The 27670-nt window shown below is 35.0% G+C and overlaps 1 protein-coding gene across 10 annotated transcripts in view; it reads left to right on the top strand.

Annotated features, from left to right (window-relative positions):
• The window catches only part of OXR1 (oxidation resistance 1), a 477474-nt gene that overhangs the window by 432505 nt on the left and 17299 nt on the right, over positions 1–27670 (top strand). For 8 of the 10 annotated variants that reach the window (XM_027849945.1, XM_027849948.1, XM_027849947.1 and 5 more), the window contains one exon: positions 11120–11276. In XM_027849945.1, coding sequence (XP_027705746.1) covers positions 11120–11276 — 157 coding nt within the window. Of the gene's footprint in view, positions 1–11119; positions 11277–24022; positions 24186–27670 lie in introns of those variants that run through there. The other 2 variants (XM_027849955.1, XM_027849952.1) reach the window with 2 other exon arrangements.

A 27670-nucleotide genomic window follows, 5' to 3' on the forward strand; every position in this document is an offset into this window, starting at 1 on the left:
TGAATAGGAGTGCATTCTAGATATGGGGGATGGCTAATGGACAGGCACAGAAATCAGAGGAGTTCCATGTCAGAGCAAGAGTAAGAAGGCTATATTAACTAGATCCCATAGAGAGAGTAAGGGCAGTGATGTATAGTAAAGTTAGAGAGATAGGTTGGGGACGGGTTTGGAAAGGTTTTAATTGCCAAACAGAGGATTTTTATTTGCTTTTAAAGAAAATAGGGTGCTATTCCGTTTATTGAGTAGGAGAGGGACAGAATCACATTTGTACTTAAGGAAAATCACTTTGCCCAGTGCTTAGCACAGTGCCTGGCACATAGTAGGTGCTTAATAAATATTTATTGAATTGAAGCAGGAACACCAGTTAATTAGAAAGGTATTGCAATAGTCTAGCAAGAGGTGATAAGTAGAGAAGGTGGAGCCAAGATGGCAGAGGAAAAGCAGTGACTTGCTTTAGCTCTTCTCCCAAACCCCTCCAAACACCTATAAAAAATGACTCTAAACAAATTCTAAAGCAGCAGAACCCACAAAAAGACAGAGTGAAACAAATTTCCAGCCAAAGACAGCCTGGATGGTTGATCAGAAAGGTATATCGCGTGGGCGCACAGGCTGCAGCAAACCTGGAGCAGGCCTCAGAGGACTAAATCATGGGCAGCTGTGGTGGTTTCCAGACTTCTCAACCCAGGAACGCCAAAGACAACTTAGAAGGTCAGTGGGAAAAGTCTGTGACTGCGGTGAGAGAAGAGCTAGGTCTCAGCCGTAAGCTGTTTCCTGAGCTTCTAGCTCACAGACTGAGGGGGAATCAAGTGGCTGATCAGAAGGGGATTGCAGGGATCTCTTTGCCAGTGCCGAGACAGGAATCTCTTGCTTTGCCCATGCTTGGATCTGGGTCACAGTTCTGAGGGGCGGTCCTGGGGCGAGGAGGAATGCTGGTGTGGTAGAGCTTGTTGTGGCGGTGGAGAGAAAACACCTTGCCCCTTATCATAGCACCTTGGAACAACTGAAAATTTTCAGATGCCTAGAAGTATCTCTGAAAACAGCTGTATAAACCCCCAAAGCTTGGGACAGTATATTCTCCACATTGGAAGCAGACTTTTACCTTAACAAATAGTTTAAAACTCAAATAATTGGCCGGGATCATGAGTAAGCGCAAAAAGAGTCAGGCTATGTTATCTTACTTTGGTGACAAAGATGATCAAAACATACAACCAGAAGAAGACAACGAAGCCCAAGCTCCTACATCCAAAGCCTCCAAGAAAAATATGAATCAGTCCCAGGCCTTGGAAGAGCTCAGAAGGGATTCTGAGAAGCAAGTAAGAGAAGAGGAAAAACTGAGAGTGATGCAAGAAAATCACGAAAAACAAGTCAATAGCTTGCTAAAGGAGACTCAAAAAAATACTGAAGAAAATGACACCTTAAAAAATTGTCTAACCCAAATGGCAAAAGAGGTCCAAAAAGCCAGTGAGGAGAAGAATGCTCTAAAAAGCAAAATTGGCCAAATGGAAAAGGAAATCCAAAAGATGACTGAAGAAAATACTTCCTTAAAAATTAGAATGGAGCAACTGGAAGCTAGTGACTTTATGAGAAATCAAGACACTGTAAATCAAATCCAAACGAATGAAAAATTAGAAAACAATGTGAAATATCTCATTGGAAAAATAACTGACCTGGAAAATAGATCCAGGAGAGAGAATTTAAAAATTATTGGACTATCTGAAAGCCATGATCAAAAAAAGAGCCTAGACATCATCTTTCAAGAAATTATCCAGGAAAACTGTCCTGACATTTTAGAACCAGAGGGCACAGTAGAAATTGAAAGAATCCACCGGTCTCCTCCTGAAAGAGATCTCCAAAGGAAAACTCCTAGGAATATTGTAGCCAAATTCCAGAGTTCCCAGGTCAAGGAGAAAATATTACAAGCAGCCAGAAAGAAACAATACAAGTATTGTGGAAACACAATTAGGATAACACATGATTTAGCTGCTTCTACATTAAGGGACTGCAGGGCATGGAATATAATATTCCGGAGGGCAGAGGAGATAGGATTACAACCAAGAATCACCTACCCAGCAAAACTGAGTATAATCCTGCTGGGGAAAAAAATGGTAATTCAGTGAAATAGAGGACTTTCAAGCGTTCTTGATGAAAAGACCAGAGCTGAACAGAAAATTTGATTTTCAAATACAAGACTCAAATGGAACATGAAGAAGTAAACAGGAAAGAGAAAATAATAAGAGACTTATTAAGGTTGAACTGTTTACATTCCTGCATGGAAAGATGATATTTGTAACTCATGAGACAGACCTTTGTCAGTATTAGGGTAGTTGGAGGGGAAAAAATTATATGTACATAGATATAGATATAGATAGATAGATAGAGGGCACAGGGTGAGTTGAAAATGATGGGGTCATATCTGGAGAATAAAATTAAGGGGTGAGAGAAAATTATACAAGGAGAAGGAGAAAGGGAGAGGTAGAACAGGGTAAGTTATCTCACACACAAAAAAACAGAAAAGAAAAGGCTCTTACAGTGGAGGGGAAATGGGGGAAGGTGAGAGGGAATGAGTGAATCTTATTCTCATAGGATTTGACTTAAGGAGGGAATAACATACACACTCAATTGGGTGTGGAAATCTGTCTTACCCTACAGGAAAATGGGGGGGGAGGGGACAAGAGAGTAGGAGGATGATAGAGAGGAGGGCAGATTGGGAAAGGGAGTAATCAGAATCAAATACTTCTAAGGAGGGACAGGGTCAAAAGAAAGAATAGAATAAATGGGGGGAGTGGGATAGGATTAAGGGAAATAGAGTTAGTTTTTCACAGCATGTCTACTATGGAAGTGTTTTGCATAACTGCACATATATAACCTATATTTAGTTGCTTGCCTTATCAGTAAGGGTGGGTAGGGAGGGAGGAAGGGAGAAAATTTGGAACCCAAAGTTTTAAAAACACATGTTTAAAAAAATGTTTTCACATACAACTGAGAAATAAGAAATACAGGAAATGAGGTACAGAAATACATCCTGCCCTACAGGAAAATTGAAGGGGAAGGGGATAAGAGAAGGGAGGGAGAGATAGAAGTGAAGGCAGACTAGGAGAAGGGGTATTCAGAATGCATGCCATCTTGGGGTGGGGGGAGGGGCAAGATGGGGTGAAAATTTGGAACTCAAAATCTTGTGGAAGTAAATGTTGAAAACAAAAAAATAAATAAAAATTACCATTTAAAAAAAAGGTGATAAGGGATTGAAATAGTGTAGTAGCTGTGAATAGAGAGAAGGGGACCTTTTTGGAAGATGCTTTGAAATATAAATGGCAAGATGAGGTAATTGATTGCACATGTAAGTGATACAGTGAGAAGAAAAAGCTGACACTGAAATTGTAAACCTGGGTGATTAGAGAGATGTTGGTGTCCTCATTAATTATAAGGAAGTTTGGAAGAGGTGTAGATTCTTCTTTTTATTTTGATTTATCCACAATCACTTCCATTTGCTTTTGAGTTTAAAATTTTTCTCCCCCTTCCTCCCCACCACCCTCCCCAAGACGGTGCACAATCTGATATAGGTTACACATTTACATTCCTATTAAACATATTTTCACATTAGTGATGTTGTGAGTAAGAATTAGAACCAATAGGAGGAACCACCACAAAGAGAAAACAAAACTAAACAGCAGAGAAAAAAATAGCAAATAGTATGCTTCAATCTGCATTCAAATTCCATAGTTCTTTCTTTGGATGTGGATAGCATTTTCCATCATGAGGCCTTTGGAGATGTCTTAAATCCTTGTATTGCTGGGAAGGGGTAAGTTCATCAATATTAGTCATCACACAACGTGGCTGTTTCTGTGTACAATGTTCTCTTGTTTCTGCTCACTTCACTTAGCATCAGATCATACAAGTCTTTCCAGGTTTTTCTGAAATCAGCCTGTTCATCATTTCTTATAGCACAATAGTATTCCATTACATTCACATACCACAACTTGTTCAGCCATTCCCCAATTGATGGGCATCCTCTCAATTTCTAATTCTTTGCTACCACAAAAAGAGCTGCTATAAATATTTTTGTACGTGTGGGTCCTTTTCCCACTTGTATGATCTCTTTGGGATATAGCCCTATAGAAGTGCTATTGCTGGGTCAAAGGGTACGCACATTTTGATAGCCCTTTGGGCATAGTTCCAAATTGCTCTCCAAAATGGTTGGATCAGTTCACAACTCCAAAACAATGCATTAGTGTTCCAATTTTCCCACATCTTCTCCAGCATTTATCATTTTCTTGTTTTGTCATGTTGACCAATCTGGTAGGTGTGATGTGGTACCTCAGAGTTGTTTTGATTTGCATTTCTCTAATCAATAGTGATTTAGACATTTTTTCATATGACTGTAGATGACTTTAATTTCTTCATCTGAGAACTACCTGTTCATATTCTTTGACCATTTATCAATTGGGAAATGACTTGTATTCTTATAAATTTGACTTAATTCTCTGTATATTTTAGAAATGAGGCCCTTATCACAGCGACTTATAAAAATTCTTTCCCAATTTTCTACCTTCCTTCTAATCTTAGTTGTGTTAGCTCTGTGCAAAAACTTTTCAATTTAATATAATCAGAGTTACCATTTTGCTTTTCTTAATGTTCTCTATCTCCTGTTGGGTCATGAATTCTTCTCTTCTCCATAAATCTGATAGGTAAACTGTTCCTTGCTCTCCCAGTTTGCTTATAGTATCAGCCTTTAAATTGAACAACAGCAATTACATGATTTTACATGTGCCAAGTTATAGCAGAACTAACTATACTAATAACTCTACTCCCCAATAAAGAAACTTCATTCAAAAGAATTGTAAAATGCAGAAATTGGGAATTAACCTGCTAACACAAATGCAATTACACAACATTTCAGAGATAAAGTCAGACTTAAATAATTGGAGAGATAGTCATTGATCATGGTTGAGTCCTATCAAGATAATGAAAATTAGGGCACAGCGAGGTGGCGCAGTGGATAGAGCACTGGCCCTGAAGTTAGGAGGACCTGAGTTCAAATGCGGCCTTAGACCAGACACTTGACACTTACTAGCTGTGTGACTCTGGGCAAGTCACTTAACCCCAATTGCCTTTAAAAAAAAAAGATAATAAAAGTTAGACTACCAAAATTAATTTAGAGATTTATTAAATTACCAGAGAGAATACTTTATGGACTTATATAAAATAACAAAATTCATATGTAAAAATAAAATATCTAAAATTTGGGGGAAATAATAGTTTTAAAATACAGATTATGAGGACAGCCATTACCAGATCTCAAACAATATTAGAAATCAGTAGGCATCAAAAACAGAAAAGTAGATGAATTGAACAGAATGGATAAGCAATAAATAGAATAAAAAGCAGGCAAAAAAACAACAGTAGACCACTTTTGCAACACTCAAGAACATACATTACTGAGAGAAGGACTCCTCCTTTTGACGAGGCTTCCTGAGAAAACTACAAAGCACTTGGGTAGAAATTTGGTTTTGATTAGGATCTTGTACTACAGTAAGCTAAAAATGTATATAAAAGGTCATGCAGTTTTGTTTTGTTTTTTAAACTAGAACAGAGCAAGATCAGGTGCCTTTCACAACTGTGTCTGGGTGGAATTCTTAACTGAGCAAAAGATAGATCATAAATGAGAAGACAGACAATTATAGTTATAGGGAAGTTTGGAAGAGGGATAGATTCTTATAAATAAAAAATAATCTGTTAAGAATATTTCTTTTGACAATCATGTATATATGTGTATGTACACATACATACATACACATACACACATCTTTACGTATATATTTGTATACATAAAGACATATTTGTATGATCTTTTGCTCCTGAGTCCCTTTCTCCCTTGTCCTATACCACTTACCTCTACCAAAATCCAACCCTGAGTTATTCGCGTGGACATTTCAAACTAGATCTCCCAGACAAAAACTGAACTTTTGCAAAACTGAAGTCATTATCTCTATTCCATCCTTTCTACTTTACTGAACTGTTTCAGTAGAAGGCCTTACCATTCTTCCATGATCCCAGGTTTATAACTTTTTTTTTTTTTGGCTAGGCAGTGGGGTTAAGTGACTTTCCCAGGGTCACACAGCTAGTAAGTGTTATGTGTCTGAGGCCGGATTTGAACTCAGGTCCTCCTGAATCCAGGGCTGGTGCTCTATCCACTGAGCCACCTAGCTGACCCCCCGGGTTTATAACTTCAACAGCATCTTTGATTACTCATGTCTCCCTCACTCTATATATCTAATCATCTGTTAAATCTTATTTATGCTTCCCAGCTCCACTCTTCATCCTGCAGAATTTTCTACTTCCTTCTGAGTAGCCTTTCACCTTTGAAATATCTCTACCCCACAATCCTTTTTTCTGACTGGCAACTCCATTGTCTAGACTACTATTTCATATGGTCCTTTAGCTGTGCTTTTTTACTCCTGCCTCTACTCCTCACTCTGGAATTTTCTGCCTCCTTGACAGCAGCAGCCTTGACCCCACAGGGATATCCTTTGCTCTCTCTCCTTCCTGCCTTGTGTACCATCCCTATTTGTAGTAGCTTTTTGGATCTTTACATTTTTTCTTTCTCCATTAGAATGTAAGCTTCTTGAAGGTAGAATGTGCCTTTTTTTAAAACTTTCATCTGTATCCCGAGTGCTGAGAGCACAGTGCCAGACACATAGCAAAAACTTAATAAATACTTTATCTTGCAGCTTTCTCTATACTCTCACCACCTTAGTCCAGGCCCTCATCCCCATGTGTCTGGACTGTTGTAATAGCTTTCTAATTAGTCCCTTGCTTCCTGTCTCTTTCATTCTGGTTCAACCTCCACACAACTACCATAATGATTTTCCTTAAGTACAGATATGACCATTTCATTTTTCTCTTCAATAAATTTGAATGGTTCATGTTTATCATTCAGCTAAAATATAAATTCCAATTTTTTGTTTTAAATAGCCTTCACAACTTAACCTTTCTTTCCATCCCCATTACTACATTATACTTCTTCCTATATATTATGGTGCTTCCATAATGGACTTCTCTCTATTTGTCACTCATGACACTCCATCTCCCATCTATTGCCTTTGCACCCCCTGGCTGCCCTCTATCCCAACTTCTGCCTGGAATGTGCTCTTTCTTTACTTCTGTCCTATAGGGTCTCTAACTTACTTTAAAACCCAGCTCAATCAACAGCTTCTCCATGATACTTTTCATTGCTCCTCACTTCTTAACTTCCTTGAATTTATTCTGTATGTTTATTCTGTTTCTGCTTTTATGTGTAGATATCGCCTTCCCCAGTCGAACATACATCCATTGAGAGTAGGGACTGTTTCATTTTTTATCTTTGTATTTTCAGTGCCTACTAAACGTTTGTTGCTTGATCTTAATAAAATCTGTGTGTACATATGCATAGCATTTATAGGATCATTATTTTAGAACTAGAGGGGACTAGCACATCTTTTAAGTCTTGTTTTATAGTTGAGAAAGCTGAAGCCCAGGGTCACACAGTTAAGATAGTAGAGAGGCAAGTGTGGGATATGAACTCAGGCCTTCTGAATCCAAATCCAACACTGACAGTGTTGTATGAATTAGTAGATTTTTCAAACTCTGTTTATGATTCAACAATTATATGACTATGTATCTAATTATGTTTAAGGCGTTATTCTAGCTCTTTATCAAATAAAGTTGTACCAGTCACTATCCTAGCCTCCAAGAAATGTCTGATATTCTAAGGGAGTTGATATAAATATCTACAAGGCAGATTATTGTGAACTATGTGTTATATAAATGCAAATAACATTATTTTAACTTCCAAAGTAGTTTCTAAATTTCCCAATGTACTTTTCCTCATAGATAGATTGATGTTTTCTTTTTTTTTTTTTTTGGTTCATTAATCCTTTTGTCCTCCAGATGCCTAGGTTCTGTTGTCTTTTATCTATTGGTCTACTTATCAGATCATAAGGTTGAAACTGGAAAAGGCCTAGTTAGAATTATTTTTCTTTACTGTTCTTTTTTGTTACAAGGAAGGGTATTTTGGGAAGGGAGGTGATTTTGGGGGGTGATAGTGGAGGTTAGTGATAGTAATTAAAAATACAAGACAAAAGTATATCAGTAAAACTGTTTAAAAATACAACAAAAGAGAGCAGAAGGACATTCAGAAGAGGACAGAAACAAGCAAAGGCACTGTGGGTCCTGTCATATTAAATGTTATTTAAATACATTTAAATATATTTAAATACACATATACATTCATATATCCATCCATCCATCCATCCATCCATATATACATCCATATATCCATACATACATATATACACATGCATATATATATATACACATACATCCATACATACATCTCTATAAATAGAACTTTTTCTAGTCTTCATTGTATATGGAAACATTAATGCCTATTGTTGATTTTTTTTTTAAGTAGGAAAAAACTTTCTTTTTTAAAAAGTAGTTTAAAAACTACTCAAATTTTGCTTATTTTGAAATTCCCTTTTTGTTTCAGTCAAGCTGTTTACATTTTAAGTGTTTAAATATTGACTAATGTTCATCTAGAACTAATCCATTTAACTAATGACTTTCTTAATTGGAGGTCATTGGCATCGGAAAGTGATAATTGAATATAATAGTGATGAATTGGCATTTTTGAATGCCCTTTTGATAATATTAGTGGCTGCCACTAAGAGACTTGAAATACAAAATGCAAAAGTTTTGGGTTGAGAACACAACCTCTACTATACTGATTTGTTGTCTGTTATCAGACACTAGTCAGTTAATTGATATTCCCATGTTAAATAATTATGATGAATAATATGTACAATTAAAATCAATGGCTAACCCTCAAACTTCATTTTTATTAAAGGTTCCCACCTTCTCAACTAGACTGTTTACCAGAATGAGTAACAAATCAGAGGAAAAAAATACAGATTTTGATAACAGATTAGATGATTGATTATTGAATCAAAATGTATATGTCTTTAGATTCATTGATTTTTAAAGGTGAATATGCCAACTTATAATTTTTTTTCCTTCTAAAAGACCATGATAATGGTTTTAAGACATTACATTTATATGTGTAACTTAGTTTAGTATTTGGTTGGAGAATTGTGTCCAAACATGTCTTATGACTGACTTCTTAACTGATGATGTTATTAACTATAAAGGAAGAATTCATAAGGTGACTCAACCCATCTCACTTATTCATTTATTCAACCCATCAAAACACTATTGAAACTAATTTTAAAATTAATATGCTGCTAGTATTAGGTTATATTTTCCACAAAGAAGGCATTGCATATGAAAACCTATCTTTGAAAGATTTAATCATATATTTTCTAAATAGTAATGTTATTGTAACTAACATTTTCAGTTATCTCTCATTTATCGAATGGTAATAGATAGGTTCATTAATTCAAAGTAGTAAAAAATAAAAAGAATTGTTCATAATCAGGAATTTTTGTATAATTTATCTTTTTTCTTTTATTTCATATGGTCATTGTTAAAATGAGTTTAAATTCCTAGGTCAACAACTTAAAAAACTTTTTTCCAATTTAGTTTCAAGGTCAGAATTTCTGTCCTCTTTTCATTTCACTCTCTTCCCTCAATTGTGAAAGTAAGGAAAATAAAACCCATTTCCAACATATATAGAAAAATTTCAAAAATTCTGTATTGGCCATGCCTACCCACACATACCCAAAGCAAACAAACATAGGCCTTCATCTGTTCTCCAAATCCTTCTCCTCTTGATAGGATGATAAGCATGTTTTGCTATGAATCCTTTGGAATTATGATTGGTCTTTGCGTTGATCAGAATTCCAAAGTTTTCACAGTTGTTTTTCTTTACTATGTTGTTGTTAATTTTTCTACTGGTTCTGTTCACTTTGCTTTGTATCAGTTTATTCAAGTTTCTTGGGTTTCTATTAAACCATCCCCTTCTTCATTTGTTGAAGCGTAAGAATATTCCATCACTCTTATATACCATACCTTGTTCAGTCATTCCTCACTTGATCGGTTTCTCCTCAGTTTCCAAATTCCTTGCCACCACAGAAGGAGTTGCTCTAAATGTTTCCTGTACATTTAGGAGTCCTTTTTCTCTTTCTTTAATTTCTTTGGATTATCAACCTAATGATACAATCTCTGAGTCAAAGGGTATGCGCAGCTTAAATGCTTTTTTAGCATATTTCCAAATTGTTTTTCGCAGGGCTAGACAGATTCACAGTTCCACCAACAGTGCATTAATGTACTTGTTTTCCCACGTCTGCTCCAGCATTTGTCATTTTAGGACATTGACTTTGGCAAGTTAACTCATATACTTCCTTGGTTATATGAGAGATTAGTCATAAAGATTGCCTTAATAAATCACATGAGAGTATCTTTCTGTATAGTTCTTACTTTTTTACCAACACCCCTGGAATGAGGAAGTGAGCTTGTACAGAGGCAGTTACAAAAGGTATCATACTCCATTTAATACTTACAGTATTGGAGCCAAACTGTCAGGAAATTCTGTAGAGGGGCTTCATATGTTGTTGGTAGTTAATGAATGCCTGAGATTTAGTTAGATTGATTTCAGTGCCTTATAGACTTAGAGCATTGTAGAAGGAACATTAGAGGGCTATTTCAAATTGTGCTTCCCTACTCCCCCTTTTTATTTTAACATATGAAGAAACTAAGGCCAAAAGAGGTGAAATTGTACATACCAAGGTAAGTGGCAGAGGTGTGACTTGAACCTAAAAATCTTTTGACATTATCTAGCACCCTTTTCACAGTGTCTTAAACATGTAAAAATTTGTTTCTATTATTTTTAACTTTCAGCTGTGCAGTAGTGTTTTTGTTTGTTTGTTTTTGTTTTTTTGAGGCAATTGGGTTTAAATGACTTGCCCAGGATCACACAGCTAGTAAGTGTCTGAGGTCGGAGCTGAACTTGAGTCCTCCTAACTTCAGAGCTGCCACACTGCCCCTGCAGATTGTTTTCAATGTATATTATACACTTATAGAATTTTCATGTCTGATTTTGTCCTCTGAGGGAATTTTAGACATTAGTAGAGGTTGATGCTAGTAAATTTAATGACACCAGTATCTATTGTGCTTTACTTAATAGGACAGATCACTTATATGCATTCTTCATTCAGTGGAGTCCAGAAACATATGCAGAAGATACTGGCGAATTTACTAGAGAACCAGGATTTATAGTAGTAAAGAAAATTGAAGAGCCTGAAACTACTGATGATTCTGAAGCTGCAGCCAAAGAGTGGGAGGTAAGGAAAAATTTCAAGACGCTTTAATTAATTGTTTCACTTTCCATGGCTGTAAAGCAATGGAAGAGCAAATGAATTTATCAGATAATTTTATCTTTTAAAAAGTTTTATTTATTATTGTTGTGTAGGTGTTTAATGAGTAAATTAATTTAACATACTTTATTTTGGTTTAGTTTTTTGCCCCCTTTATTCTTCCTTTTCTCTAAACTATGATTGAACAACAGTGTGGCACTTAAATTGCCTTCTGAATTTGAAGACGTTCCATATCTCATGGGAGAAAATGAGAATAACATCAACTACTTTATTGTACCAATTGTCATTTTATCTCTTTTAATGAACTAGATTTCTAATAATGATGGATACTAATCACTCATTCAGCAAGCCTTTATTAAGCACTTACTCTGGTGGTATGTTAGGTACTAAGGATACAGAGAGAATGGCTGGTACATGGCATAGCCATTCAGTTTATTAACCTTCCTGTTAAGTCAGTTAAACCTAACATGCTGATATGGAAGAAAGAAACGGGCAAAATTTTTGCCAAGTCATCAGAAACTTTATTTCATAGCAGTTTCTTTATATGGAGTAAAAATTTTGGTTGAAGATTTTATTGACTATCTGCAAGCTAATATCATTAATCAACATCACATATACTAAATACCTGATCCACCTATGGGAAATGAGAGTCCCATGTTCCTAATCATTAAAGAAATTTATTATACAAAGTTAATCTTAAGAATAAGAACTACTAATTTGAAAATGTAAATTTATTATTATTGACCAGTTTTGGACTAATAGAAACCTTTTTACTTTTATTGGATGACAGTTTTTTATTGTTTTGTTGCCTGGACTAATCTCTCATTGCTTGCTGCATTAGAAAATATACAGCAGATACTAAAATGTGGTAATAAATGTGTGGTCAAAAACCATTTATCTCTCTCATGTATGTTAGTGCCTGTATTTGTGTATGTGTTGACATTTATTTGTATTTTAAATACTTAGTCTAATCACTATACATGCATATGTATTTATACTTGTTCCTTCATTTAAAATCACTAATTTTAGAATATTTAATTCCATTCTATTTATTGTATGTACCATAAATACCAAGTAAGTGACTACATCATGAAGTGTTGTAAATGTTCATCATATTTGCAATTAGTTAAAATATTTTTTAAAGGTTCTTTGCCCCAAAAAAGACACTGATTGCCTTTGGATGTCATGGAGCTTAGATTACTGATTAATTATATGCATTTTGATGTAGTTTTTTTTTTTTTGTCTTGTTCATGCAAAAGATATGAATATAAAGAAGGCATGTGTTTGAGTGGAGAGGGGACAGAAATGTTGTTTTGAATGTACATGTAGAGGAATTGGGGAAGAGGGAGATTTAAGATGATTTAGTATTATTATTCATTTTCAGTGCATTTGTCAACATTTAGGCCTCATAAGCTTTTGAGATCATTTGGTATTTTGTTTCACTTTCAGAATAATTACATATCTGTAGGGGAGAGGTTGTGTAATGTCCCCCAATTTTGTCTCCCTATATTCCCTGCCACTAGCATGAGTAAACTAGAGTCAGTTAAATATCATAAATGTGTATTAAATTCCCATGCCATGGCAAGGCTACTATTTGACTTTATACCAAAATGACAGGAAGTGGTAGCAATTCTATAGTCACAAAGCCATGAAAAATGACTTTTCTTGTTAATGACCATGAACCATGTTTTTTCCACTGTACCATCATGCCTTTCTCTACATCATGTCTGTTGTTTTCTTTTGGATTTTTTCCACTCCCTCATATTTCATATCCAGACTGTTACCAAGCCCTGTCTTTCACCATCACACTGTCTATTTTATCCCTAGCTTCTTCTCTATTCCTACTTCCGTAGTACAGTTCTTTATTATCATTTGCCTGGACTACTTATTGTAAGAGCCTTCGCTCTTTATCCTCACCCCTCACATTATTCATCCGTCTGGTCATGTAGTTCTCTTGCTCAGAAATCTTCCAACAACTCCCTGTTGCCTCCTGGGTACAGTTCATCTTCCTCTCACTGGCCTCCCAGGCCTTCACTAAACTTCACTTTTCAGCTTTCTGTTGTTCCTGTCTGCACATACAACCTTCAGGCCAACATGAACAACCTTTATCCAGAACACACCTTGCACTCTATACCTGGTGTGACCTCATTCTCCTCTTTGACTGTTGAAATCCTTCTCCTTTAGAACCCAAATAGAGAATACTTCCTTCACTAAATCTACCTTGATCTGCCAGTCATTAATAGCCTTCTCCCTTGAACCTCTCATAGTTCATTTTGTTTTGCAACTCTGTAATGTTTGTTGTATATTATCTTCTGTTTAGCCTACCCCCACTGCTCCCAGTAGAGTATAAGTACTTTGAGAAAAAAAATATATATGGTAGTTACTTAGTCAATAAAATGGACATTATCATATTTAAGATGGATGCAAAACCTGTATGGAGCTGTTTTCTTCCAAGTTTTCCCTGGTACAAAGCTATGATCAATATACTTATCTGGCCTAACTGGGGAATGGAATTGTATTCCTAGAATAAATTTTTTCAGATTAATTGAAGTTTACCTCACCATCAAGCGATAAAATCATCATTCTAATTTTAAGCACTTGTGATAGAAATATGACTGAAATGTATACTTCCTTGCCCTTTTGACCTTAGTCCTGGCTGCCACTTATTGTTGTGTTTGTCCTTTGTTTTTGAAGAGGACTAATGACTTCGTGGGGTGATGTCTCAACTTGCATATGAATTAGATTTAAGTGAGGCAGAGTTGCACAAAGTGTCAGCCTCACTCTGTCTTCTTGTCATCAAAGTCTAGCGTCAAGACAAAAATCAAGACAACTGGCAATGGCCTAGAATGCAGTATATGACCTTGGTGACCAAATTCTACAGCTCAGCATGCCATAGCACTTGTTTCAGCAGCCTTCATGGCTATTGGAACAGATTATTCTCATCCACCCATTTTGCCTGGGAAAGTCTTCACATACTTAGAACCAACATCCACCTACCTCACTGACGAATTTGAGGCCTGTTGTTTACCCTCAACCAGGTTTAGCCTGTTTGCTGAGATGATGTGGCTGCTGTGCATACTAGTTTCTTGGAGCCACAGTTAAGAGTTGCGTGAATCAGGTAGACACCACTGAAAAGGCAGCACTGAAAAGGGCTCTGCAAGCCCTCATACCAGGTGCTAGCCCTCCTAAACACCCCATACCCATTTTTTACCTGTATGATGTTAGGCAAGTCAGTTAAACTAACTCATCAAGCCTAGTGTTTTCATCTCCTTAGCATGAAGAAGATTGGAGGGTTTGGGGGAATGGACAAAAACTTGATAGGTATATGCAAGAATCTGAAGTATTTGTATATGGAAGAGAGATTAGACTGGTTTTGCTTGGTCCTGGAAGTAAGGGGGTGAGGATAGAATTTGCAAGGAGATATGTTTTGGTTTATTATGAGGGAGAACTTCCTAACAATTAGAACTGTTCAGTAGTGGAATGGACTACCTCAGAATGTGGTAGATTATACATCACGAAGGGCTTCAAGTGGCATTCAGAGACCACTTGTCATAGGTGTTGTAGATAGGATTCCTATTCAGGAATGGGATAGCTTTATTGACCTCTGACGTCTCTAACAATTGAGATTTTGTGATTCTAAGACCCTTTCCTAGTTCTGGGTTAAGCCCCAGCTGTGTTGCCCATATACATTTCTGGAATGCAGCTCCAGGGCATAGCACTAGCACTTGGAGATGAACTGGAACAGGGGACCCGGTCACCATTCTAGGAAGGAGAAGAGAGTCTCTGGGTACTCACAAGGGAGTAGAGGCCTTGGTCTCAGTTCCAAGGCAGAAAGGAGCACTAGTGCTTGTGGTTACAGGGGAACAAGGTCCCTTCCTGGGTAAAGACCAGAGCACAATTCAGGAAAGCAGTGAACATACTTCTTAATCATGCCACCTTGGAAGCATCAGAAATATACAGATTCCCAGAACTAGCTCTGAAAACAGCAACACAAAAAACCTTACGCCTGGGACAGTGCCTCCTTTACCTCAGGAGTAGAGACCCACTTTAACATAAAATTAAAAGTAAAAAAAAAAAAAAAATAGGTTGGGGAAATGAGCAAACAACAACGAAAAAAAGAACCTGATCATAAAAAGTTGCTATCTTGACAGGGAAGATCAAGATGTAAACTCAGAAGAAAATTTCAAAGCAGCTTACAAGCAAAACTTCAATGGAGGAAAAAAATGTAAATTGGACACAGGCCCAACAAGAATTCCTGGAAGAACTCAGAAAGGGTTTTCAATATCACGTAAGATAGGCAGAGGAAAAAGTGGGAAAAGAAATGAGAATGATCCAAGAAAATTATGAAAAGACAGTCAACAACTTGGTAAAAGAGGTTGAAAAAAATACTGGAGAAAATAGATCCTCACAAAACAAAATTTGCCAAATGGTAAAAGAGGCACAAAAATCCATTGAAGAAAAGAACTCTTTAAGAAGCATAATTGCCAAATGGAAAAAGAGGTACAAAAAATAGTACTTAAAAATTGAAAAAAATAGTAACTTAAAAATTAGAATTGGTCGAGTGGAAGCTAATGACTCCACAAGACTTCAAAAAATAAAGGAAAATGTGAAATATCTCACTGAGAGAAAAACAATTGACCTAGAAAATAGATCAAGGAGAGAGAATTTAAGAATTATTGGATTACCTGAAACCTGTGATCAAAAAAAGAGCCTAGACATCATATTTTAAGAAATTATAAAGGAAAGCTTCCCTGATATCCTAGAACCAGAGGATAAAATAGAAATGGAAGGATGGCCATTGTTAACGTTATTATTATACTAGAAATACTAGCTATTACAGTAAGACAAGAAAAATAAATTGAAAGAATTACAGTAGGCAGTCAAGAAACAAAACTCTCACTCTTTTTAGACAATATAATGGAATTTTTAGAGAATCAACTAAAATACTAGTTGAAACAGTTAACTTCAGCACAGTTGCAGGATGTAAAATAAACTTACAAAAAGCATTAGTATTTCTATAGATTACCAACAAAGTACAGTAGGAAGAGATAGAAAGAAAAATTTCATTTAAAATAACTGCAGACTATATAAAATATTCGGGCATCAATTGCTGGAACAAACCTAGAGACTGTATGAACACAGTTACAAAAGACTTTTCACACAAATACAGTCAAGTCTAAACAATTGGAGAGATATTAGTTGGCCAAGTCAATACAATAAAGATGACAGTTCTACCTAAATTAATTTACTTTTTCACTGCCATACCAATCAAACTATCAAAAATTATTTTATGGACCTAGAAAAGAACAATAACAAAATTTATCTGGACAAACAAAAGGTCAAGAATATCAAGGGAATCAATGAAAAAAAATGTGAAGGAAGATAGCCTAGCAGTACCAAATCTCAAACTGTATTATAAAGTGATAATCATCAAAACAGTCTGTCACTGGCTAAGAAATACAGTGGTGGATGAGTGGAATAGATTCGGTATATGATATACAGTAATAAATTGCTACAGTAATCTAGTTTTTGATTAGCCCAGAGATCCAGGCTTTGGGGACAAGAATTAAGTATCTGACAAATTGCTGGAAAAATTGGAAAACTGTTTTACAGGAACTAGATATACACCAACATCTATAGTAAGGTCAAAATGAGTACATGATTTAGACACACAGGGTGATATAAACAAATTAGGGGAGCATGTAATGTTTTACCTGTCCAATCTGTGAATAAGGGAAGAATCTGTGACTAAGAGACGGCATTAAAGGATATGAAATGGATAATTTTGATTGCATTAAGTTAAAAACTTTTTGCAGAAATAATACCAGTGTAGCCAAGATTAGAAGGAAAGCAGAAAACTGGGGGGAATTTTTTTACAGCAAGTTTCTCTGATAAAGGCCTCATTTCTCAAAAATATAGAGAACTGAGTCAAATTTAAAAGGATATGAATCATTCTCCAGTTGATAAATGGTCAAAGGATGTAAATAGGGATTTCAGATAAAGAAATAAAAGCTATAGTCATATGAAAAAATGCTCTCAATCACTGTTGATTAGAGAAATGCACATTAAAAGAACTCTTGAGTTACCAGCTTATATCTATAAGATCAGTTAATGTGACAGAAAAGGAAAATGAGAAATGTTTGAAGGGTTGTGGAAAAATTGAGACACTATGCACAGTTGGTGGAGTTGTGAACTGATCCAGTCATTCTGGAGAGCAATTTGGAACTAAGGGGTTATAAGACTGTGTATGCCCGCTGTGTATCCTGAAGATATCAGAGAAAAAAGAAAAGAACCTATATTTGCAAAAAATATTTATAGCGACTTTTAATGGTGGCAAACAATTTGAAATTGAGATATCTATTAGTTGGGGAATACCTGAACACTGTGGTACATATAATTGGATGCTTTCCTAAAAACTTGAGAAGACTTAGATGACCTAATGCAAAATGAAATGAGCAGAACAAGAACATTGTTCACAGCAGTAGAAGTTTTGTACAGTGATCAACTGAATGTACAGTGAAATGACGTAGCTATCATCAGCAATACAGTGATCCAAAACAATTCCGAAAGACTTATGATGAAAATGCTCTCCACCTCCAGAGAAGGAAGTGATTGAGTTTGAATGCCTATTGAAGCATACTTTTTTTTTTCTTTACTTTCTTTATTCTTGATTTTTTTGTTCTGTGCTTTCTTTTTCAACATGGCTAATATGGAAATGTTTTGCATGATTGCACATAGATAAGGAGGCAGGAAGGTAGGAAGGAAAGGAGAGAAATCAGAACTCAAAATTTTAGAAGACAAATGTTTAAAAAGTTTTTATGTGTAGAGAAATAAAATTAAAAAGAAAAAGAAAATGTGATTCCTTGGTCAGTTAGTGGCTTATAAATAATGTTACCTTCCCTGGATTTTATTACATATTAGATATTATTTATCAATTTATTTTGATACCACAGATATTTCTAAACTTGTCTTGATTATGATCCATGTAGTTAAAGCTCCTATTTGGTCCTTCCTATTTAATCTTTTACAATGAGATTTCTTTTGGGCTGTCTCCCTTAGGTTCCTGCTCCCACTCTCAAATACAGATGTGTAACTCAATATCACTAATTTATACCTTAAAAATAATATATATTATATTTTACTTGCATTTTTAATTGCTTTTCTGAGCATTGTTTTTGCTTTGGATTGTATTACTATAAATTATCATGGAAATTAGTATACCTGGGTATAAACAAGGAAAAATTCATATTGTTTCATTAGCTTATGTAGTAAAAGTAATGTACAGATGTCTTCCTTTTAAAATTTTGTTCTTCAGTTGTTTCAATTGTGTCTGACTCTTTTGTGACCCCATTTGAGGTTTTGTTGGCAAAAATACTGGAGTGGTTTGCCATTTCCATCTCCAGCTGATTTTACATATGAGGAAACTGAAGCAAATAAGGTTAAGTGACTTGTCCTGCATCACACAGCTAGTTAGTGTCTGAGGCCAGATCTAAACATTGAAAGGTGAATCTTCACAGTAACAAAATTCCTTGGTTTCCAGCATTGTAGATTAATTACATAACACTATGAACCACAAAATCTATGGTAATGTAAGAAATGACACTAGAAAATTCAACATTTAGTTAAATTTCATTTGAAATCTAATAATTGAGTATTATAATCTTGAAAAAGAAAATATAAAAAATTAAAACTATATTTTAAAATTAGAGACTACTTTTGAAGTAATTTTAAGTAAAAAATCGGTATATTAAGTTGAAGAATGTCTAGTTGAAGTCTAAAGATCTTTGCTACATAAGATGTTAGTAGCTATTTATAGTACCCTATAAGTCTTTTTTTTTTTTTTTTAGTTTCTATTTAGTTTATTTTCAATTTTTGGAATAAAACAATCATTTCCATAACATAGTACAATAAAATACATATATCTTAAAGTAGTGAAAGGGCATTTCTTCAAAAACACTTCAAAATTGAGACGTTTTATTCAGATTGGCTTATATACCTCCCCCCATGTATAAATTGTGACATTTTACTTTGTATTTTATATTACATTCAGAAAAAAAATTTACTCATTTATGGTATAAACAATATTACATTATTTTTCTAACATTATTTCTTACCCTTACTGGTTTTTCTAGTAAACTTTAAGCAGACAAAATTATAGTCTAGACATTTTAATTAAAATGAAAGAATTAACCTTCTAACAAATTCCTAACAAAATTTGGTTTTGTTTATGGTGGTGTCTCAGGACTAATATATTTAAATATTTTTAATTGTAAGAATTTAAACATCAATTCTGTGAACCCATATAATGTACTGTATATACATCTAATGCTTTTTTTACTTTTGAAGAGTCTTACTTGGCAAATATTTAGTGGGTATATTATTTTAATGTTATTTTTAAATTTAAAAATTTAGGCAGCAATGTGACACAGTGGATAGACTCCTTGAACTGTAGTGGGAAGACCTGAGTAAAAATGTGGCCTCAGATACTAGGCCTGTAACCCTGGGCAAGTCACTTAACTTCTGCAGCAGTTTCTTAAGTGTAAAATGGGAATAATAATAATAATACCTACCTCCTAGTTTAAATGAAATAATATTTCTAAAGCATTAAGCACAGTGCCTGGCACATAGTAGGCACTTAAATACTTATTTATGAACTTCCTTTTATTATTTAATCTTACCAAGGCTCCTCGTTGCTGCAAAGTAATTCTTATACTCCTCCCTAACTGATTATCCTATTCACCACAGTTGTTCTAAATTTTTTCTGTCCTCAAACTTGCTAAAGCACCCATTTCCTTTGCTTTATTATCTCAGGACCTTACCTGATTCTTTGCCAAAAATATCAAGGATCTTCACTCTGAGTTTCCTTTCCTCATCTCACAACACCACTACTTCATCCTCTATTCTGGTCTGATGGTGAGATATTCTTTTCCCTCACTGAGGCCAACTGCACTACATGTGTCTTTGGTTCTAGCCTTTCTAGTCTTCTCCAGCAGATTTCCCATTCAGTCATTTCCCTTCTCTGCAATCTTTGATCTTTCCCTATCTTCTGTTGCCTTCCCTGCTACTCTCAAAATGTTGTGAATCCTTGAAACACACCCACTTAGATGCCTGCTAGCTATTGCCTTATATTCTCCCTTTCTCCTCCTCCGTGCTCCTTAAAATACTATCTGTCTCAGTAGCTTCCACTTTTTCTTTTAGTCTTTCCATTTCTTTCCAATCCAGTCCAAATATCTGTGACTTTTGACTTCATTCAACTGGAAACTGCTCTCCAGAAATACTATTCTAAAGATTTTGGCTTAGTCTTCATTCATCTTGATCTCTCTGTGGTATTTAATACAGTTGACCACTCATTCTTCCTGTATACTTTGTCCCTTTTGTATTTTCTTGATGCTACTCTCTTTTTTTCTCCTCTTTTTCTTATTTCGTGCTCTTTCTTTCTGTCTCAGATTAGAAGTACAGCTGCCACTCCCAGCTCTGATGTCAATGCTATTTGGCATTGAAGCTTTACCTTGCTCTGTTTTTTTAGACCTGAGCTTCTTTACCCCTCCCTAATGGAGCACCGAGAGGATCACTGAGCTAGTGCCCAACTTAATGTGGACACCCAGTTGACTTTAGCCCTACTACTACTCAGACCTCCTAAACTCAAGCCACCAGGCACAGCCTCCTCAGCCTAGTATTCTACCACGCCTAACTCTTCCTACCTTTCTGAAGATTCCTTCCCATTCTCCTTTTGCTTGATCATCATCCAGATCATGTCCACTAAATGTGGATTTCTTCTAAAGCTCTGTTCTTGACTTTTTTCTCTTTTTACTTTTACTTGGTGACCTCATAAGCCCTCATGGGTTCAGTTATCATTTCTATGTAGTTGACTCTACATATTTAGTCCCGTTCTCTCTCCTGAGCTTCAATTATGGGATCTCAAACTGTCTTGAACATTTCGAACTGGATATACCATAGATATATCAAACTCAACATGTCTAAAACAGAACTCATTATCTTTCACCTAAACCCTCCCATCTTCTGAACTTCTACTTCCCTTGATGGTACCATCATCTGTCTAGTCGCTGAAGTTCAAACACTTGGTATAATCTTTGATTTCTTACTCTTACCCCACATGATCTCTCATTTCCTAAATTTTACTTGTATCTCTACAGCATCTCCTACATCTGTTCCCCTCTCTCCATTCTTATTAATGCTATAACCCTAGTTCACTGTTTTAGCTACCACTTCTCTTCTGGACTAATTCAGTAGCCTCTCATTTGATTTCCCTGACTCAAATTTCTTTGTGCTCCAATCCATCTTTCACACAGATGCCAAAGTGATTTTGCTAAAGTGCAGATATGACCATGCCATCCATTATTATGTTTAGGAACAAATAGAAACTCCTGTGTTTGTAACTCAAGGGCCACCTTGCATGAAGCCTTTCTTGGTTATCCTAATTGCATGTGGGGCCGGAGGAGACATACATATATACACACACACACATTTGTCATATACTTCTATATGTGCATTAGAATGTAGGCTTTTTAAGGGCAAGATTTTTTTTTCTTTGTAACACTAGTGTCTGGCACATAGTAGATATCTAATAAAATAATGGTTTGTTTCTTGATTTAGTTTACTATTGAAAAGTTATGAAAGAAAGTTAATTTTCACAGAGTTTCAGGTTCACTGCAGATTAAATTGGATTTTAAAGCTTAAATATATATACTTAGTACCTTTGAATAGAATCACTAAGGCTGTAGATCTTTATATAGTTTGTCTTGATTTAAAACCTTTACTAAGACAATTCTGAAGCACCTGTGATGAAAAATACCAATCCATCCTCAGAAAGAGGAGCAAACTTTTTTTTTACTTTATTTTTCGTGTGTGTGTGTGTGTGTGTGTGTGTGTGTGTCTGTATATTTTCCTTTGTAACGTGGCTAAAATGGAAATATGTTTTGCATGACTTCGGGTATAATCAAGCGTAATCAATATCATGTTGCTTGCCTTTTCAGAGGGTAGGAGAGAGGGAAAGAATTTGGAACTAAAATTTTTTTTAAATGAATGTAAATTTTTTACATGTTGGGAATTAGTTAACAAAATAAATATATATTTAAAATAAAAATAATTTACAAGCCAGCAGGAGGTGAGGGGAAACTTTGGCTATTTTCCTTTACTGATTAGAGTTTGTAAGGTGTAGCTTAAAATTGTGTTTTTGTGACTGTGCTATCATAAAATCTTAAATCACTTTTACTCATTTTGCTTTAGAATTTTTTTGACTTAATAGTTTTAGTTCTTGAGCTTTTCTAATTCAAGGAATATGATAAAAACAACCTTAGATATAGTTAGATTATGAGAAAACTAACCCTATATATTTTAGGGATACTCTTTTATTTTGCCCTGTTTTAATGACTTGGCTAGCTTATGTCCCATTTAATCTGAATCAGTATCAAATATTGTTAAAATTATAAATTCTATATCAAAATATCAAGGAGGGGTGCTTGTTAAAATTTTTTTCTTTTTCTTTTTTTTTTTTGTGAGGCAATTGGGGTTAAGTGACTTGCCCAAGGTCACACAGCTAGTACATGACAAGTGTTTGGTCTGAGGCTGGATTTGAACTCAGGTCCTCCTGACTTCAGGGCCGGGGCAATATCCACTGCACCACCTAGCTGCCCCTAAAAATTTTTTTAATGCCTGGCACCCACAGTTTTTGATAGGTGTGATTTATTTTGATCAATGATAAGTTTTTTCATAGTGCCATGACAGTTCATAAATTGTTTGTAATAATCCTTAGGAAACTCAAAACACATATTTTGCTTTCTCTGCTAAAAAATATTGACTAAGGCCTACTTGATTAGCCAAAAGATCTGGTAAAAATCTAACATTTTCTGCAGCTGGATTATGAGTAAGTAGAATAGTGTCAGAGATTTCTCATTTCTGTATGGGCTTCTTGTGATCTAAATGAGATTAGAAAATGCCTTTTGAAAAATAAAAGTATTTTGAGAGAGCCAAGTTGGCAAAAAAAAAAAATATACTTCACATTCTTAGGGATTGTGAAACTTTGAATTTATATTTAAGTTGGTGATAGAGTAGATTTTTAAGGTATTTTAATATCCTAATTATGTATGTGAGAAAGAAACAACATGGCATAATGAATAGGGAGAGTTGTCTGAGTCATTTCATGTTTTGTGTCTGACACATACTGTATGAACCAGGATAATTGCATAATCTCCCAGTGTTCCAGACAACTATTTAAGACTAAAAATTGCAGAGCAGGTGCTGATTTGCATCAGTGATGAGAGTTCCTCATGGGGAGAGGAACTGCATGGTCTTGTAAAACAAAACAAAATGTGTGTGGTTTCCTATTTCAAATGTAAATATAACAAATTTACTGGTATGCTTAAAAATGTATTATAACATGTGGAATATAACATTTCTTTGAATATGCTTTTTAAGTTTTTTTTTTATTCTTTTAAGAATGTTGAAAGTTCTAAATGGATACCTTTAGAAAGTTTATCATATACTCTATTTGGAAATAAATGCTCTGTCTCTTTAAACTTTTTAGGCCTTTCTTTTAACATATGGTACTGTGCAACCAAACTTAAGTATGGTCATTCCCTCCCTCTCTAGTTCTACAATCACCACTCAGGACTAGCTTGGCTGACATATGACTTACTGATTAGCTCTTTGTCTTGTCAGTCAAGCCTTTGTGTGTAGCAGACTGTTTTGTCACTGTAGTGGTGTTCTTGTGTTGGGGATTTTTCTTGGATAGAGAGAATGCTTTTAAAAGCAGCTGTCATGTAATTTAACTTAGTTTGCCTTTAAAGGGAAATGTCTCGCCTTTGGTATGGAAAGAAGGGAAGAAGACACCAATCAATTAATCATAAATACAGTCTGGTAAATTTCAGTCAAGCATTTTGATTTTTATATTAGCTTGCTTTCTTGTGGTAATATGGTACAAAGTGAGCCACATTTTCTGAAAGTTTGAGCATAGGTAATGTTTAGAAAATGTCAAATTTCATAACAACTTAAAAATGTGCTATCAAATAATAGTGTTACATTGTTATATCTGCTAAAATGTAATGATTCGCAGCATATAATTTTCATTTTGTAAACATAATTGTTTGAACCAGTCTATAAATAGGAAAAAAAAGCTATATCTGAATTTTTCTTTGATTGATTTTAGTGGAACTTTCTAAATCTTTTTTTTTTATTTTTCAGTTACAAAATTCTTTAAAACATTAAGAATTTTATTTTTCAAAAGAATACATAAATCTGTTCATATTTTGGAATCATAGCGTCTTTTAAGGATAATAACTTTACATATCATAGCCCAGGATAATTATTAGACTAATGGAATACAGTATAATTTGTGTAGTTCAGTGTTTAGAGAAATTATGAGTAAAATATGTAAAGTTAAAATTCTTAAGAACAAGAAATTGTTTTATAAAATTGTTTTCTTCCGTAATTTTGTAATTGTTCATGGAATTTTTTAAAAGCCTTTTATAAATGTTCAAACTAGAAAAAATTTAAACAATCATTTTGTGATAGAATTTTAATAACTGGGAATATATATTTTTATGTTTTTGTTTTTATCCAGAAGTCCGTCATCAGAAATTGTATGCTAATAGAGTTGAAATACGTACTTAGAATAGTTAAAGCTAAAAAATCCGAATGGTTAGAGAAAACTATGTTCTAGTTTTAGCCTTTGTTGAAAACACCTTTATTTTACTTTATTGGCATTGTTATAATTTTTTAGCAAATAGTTCAAGCTTGCTTTAATTTGGGGTCTTATAGTTCTTATAACCATCTCGTAAATTAAAACATGTCATAAACATGTTAATCATTTTCATCATACTATTAACATAGAAGGTATTTAAGAGACAACTGAATGAATTCTATATAGAAATGATTCTAAACATAAGATATTTTAAAAACTGCTTTCTTGATAATTGGTTTATTATCTTAATTATTGAACATGTCATATAAACAGTTTCCAGTTAAGGGTTCTATTTTCGTTGAATTTGTGTTTTTATGGTGTGGAATTTGTTTCCTTTGGTTCTATATTCATTTATTCGACAATCATTTATTGAGTTTGTTCTTTTCCCCTGCAAAACACTGTGCTTGTCTATATGGATTATACAAATAGTACTAATAATAACTCACATTTCTATAGTACTTTGAAGTTTACAAAACACATTCACAGAGTTGTGAGGGGTGGTAGGATTTTAATAAGAGTCATCGGGTTTTGTACAGTCAGTTCTACTATTTATCCTTATGGAGGAGAAAGATTAGTTAAATTGATACATGGTAGTGTTCATCTACCTTCTCATCTGCCATTGTTCCTCAAAGACCCATTACACAGATCACTGGGTGCTAGTCCTGCCTACTATAGTTTCTTCTGCTTGCTTTGTTCAGAGTAGATCAGGTACTTAAAATCTTTAAGTATTTACTTTAATTACATACATAGTAGTGCCAAAGCAAAATAAAAATGCTGATTTCTTACCTCATCCTGAAATAGTCCTTGCTGTCAGGGTGCATAGTAGATAAAATGTCATTCAAGAGTAGACTAAAAACTGGCATAGCTGTGTAATCCCTGCTGCTAAGGAAGCTGAGTTTGGTGGATCATCTGAATTTAGTACTTTTGAGCTATAGTAGAACTGAAGCCAATCTGATGTCTACACTAAGTTTAGCTGCGATATGATATGCCCCCAGGAGTGGAGAGCCACCAGACTACTTAATAAGGAGGGACAAACTGGCCTAGGTTGGAAATGAGCCAGGTCAAAGCTGCTTTTTGGATCCATTGCAGATCAGGCCTCTGAGTAGCCCCTGTACTTCCATCCTACACAAGGTAGGGGGACCTAGTCAGTTTAAAAAAAAGTGAAACAATAACTTTTTTTAAGGAATAGACCAAAAAGAACAAGCACACCATTGGGAAATTTTATAAACCTTTGGCGTTTTCTGAAAATTTCTCTAAATATCTCAATTTTAATCTATGGCTTAAAAGCACTAAACACTGCCTTTTCTTTCTGGATGTTCTTTCTTCTCTGGGATTTTGTGACTCTTTCTCCTTGTTTCTCCTCCTGCCTGTTTGATTGCTATTTCTCAGTCTCTTATATCCTATCCCTTTTTTTCTAGTCACACACTACATCAGTTGAAATTCTTACCACCTCTTGCTTGAAATATTTTAATAGCTTCTAATTGACTTCTTCTCCTCAAACTTCTCATCACTCTCATCACTCATTTCAATCCCTCACTCTGCTGCCAAAGTAATTTTCCTTAAGTACAAATCTGACTACATCACTACCCTATTCAATCAATTCTAGTAGCTCCCTATTGCCCTAGGATAAAATATACTTTCCTCTATTTAGCCTGTAAATCCCTTCTTAACTGACACCAGCCTTTCTTTCCAGCACACAGGACATTACTCACCTCTCATACTATCTAATCCAGCCAAATAGGCATTTTCTCTTTTCTTCACACACTGCACTCCATCTCCAGTCTCTGCTGTCCCCCTTTGCCTGGAATACACCACCTCCTTACCATCTCCTCAAGAATCCCTTCTTTCAAGGCATGGGTCAATCACCACCGTCCTAATACCTATAGCTTTTCCTGAGCCTCGAGACCACCTCTTCTTCCTCCCCTCGCCCCTTCTCTCTCCTCCCCCCCTTCCGTGCCTACAATCCCTAACTACTTTGTATTTTGTATTTAACCAACTTGTATTTATATTTATTTTCTTTGCGTTCTGTTCCTAACGCATGGGTCAGTGCTTAGTGTTTGATATTATTTTTTAAATGATGGATTAAAGAAAGAAGTGTTACTCCCAAACCAATAACAAATCATTTTTATTTTAGGAAGATATATAGGTTTGTACAAAGATTTCTTACCTCCCTTCATATCTTTTTAATAGTGTAATTTACATAGGTTCCCATTTAAGAAATTTTAAGTACTAATTAGTACTGGGTACTAAGAGGATGACCAGAGCACTACCAAGGAGGTTAGTCTAGTAGAGAAGATAAGACTGAGTGAATTCACATGAGTGAATGTTTTAGATTTGGGATCCAGGCTTGGTCAGTCACTAGTGACAGTTGTGATCATAGTTTAGACTTAATTAAGTTAATAAATATGAAAAACATTAGCCCGAAAAGTATAGCTCCAAATCTAAACCTCATTCCCCTCCACATATTCTTTGATCTCATGACACATCTCCTTACTGTTCCTCACACAACACTCCCATCTCCTTACTCCAGCATTTTCACAGGTTGTCCTCCATACCTGGAATGTTTTTCTGCCTCATCTCTGTCTTCTAAGTTCTCTGACCTCCCTCAAATCTCAGTTAAAAAAAAAACAACCCACTTAATGGAAGAAGTCTTTCCCATTCT

This window comes from Vombatus ursinus, unplaced genomic scaffold, assembly GCF_900497805.2.
Source record: "Vombatus ursinus unplaced genomic scaffold, bare-nosed wombat genome assembly UNPS02008961.1, whole genome shotgun sequence".
Lineage (NCBI taxonomy): Eukaryota > Metazoa > Chordata > Mammalia > Diprotodontia > Vombatidae > Vombatus > Vombatus ursinus.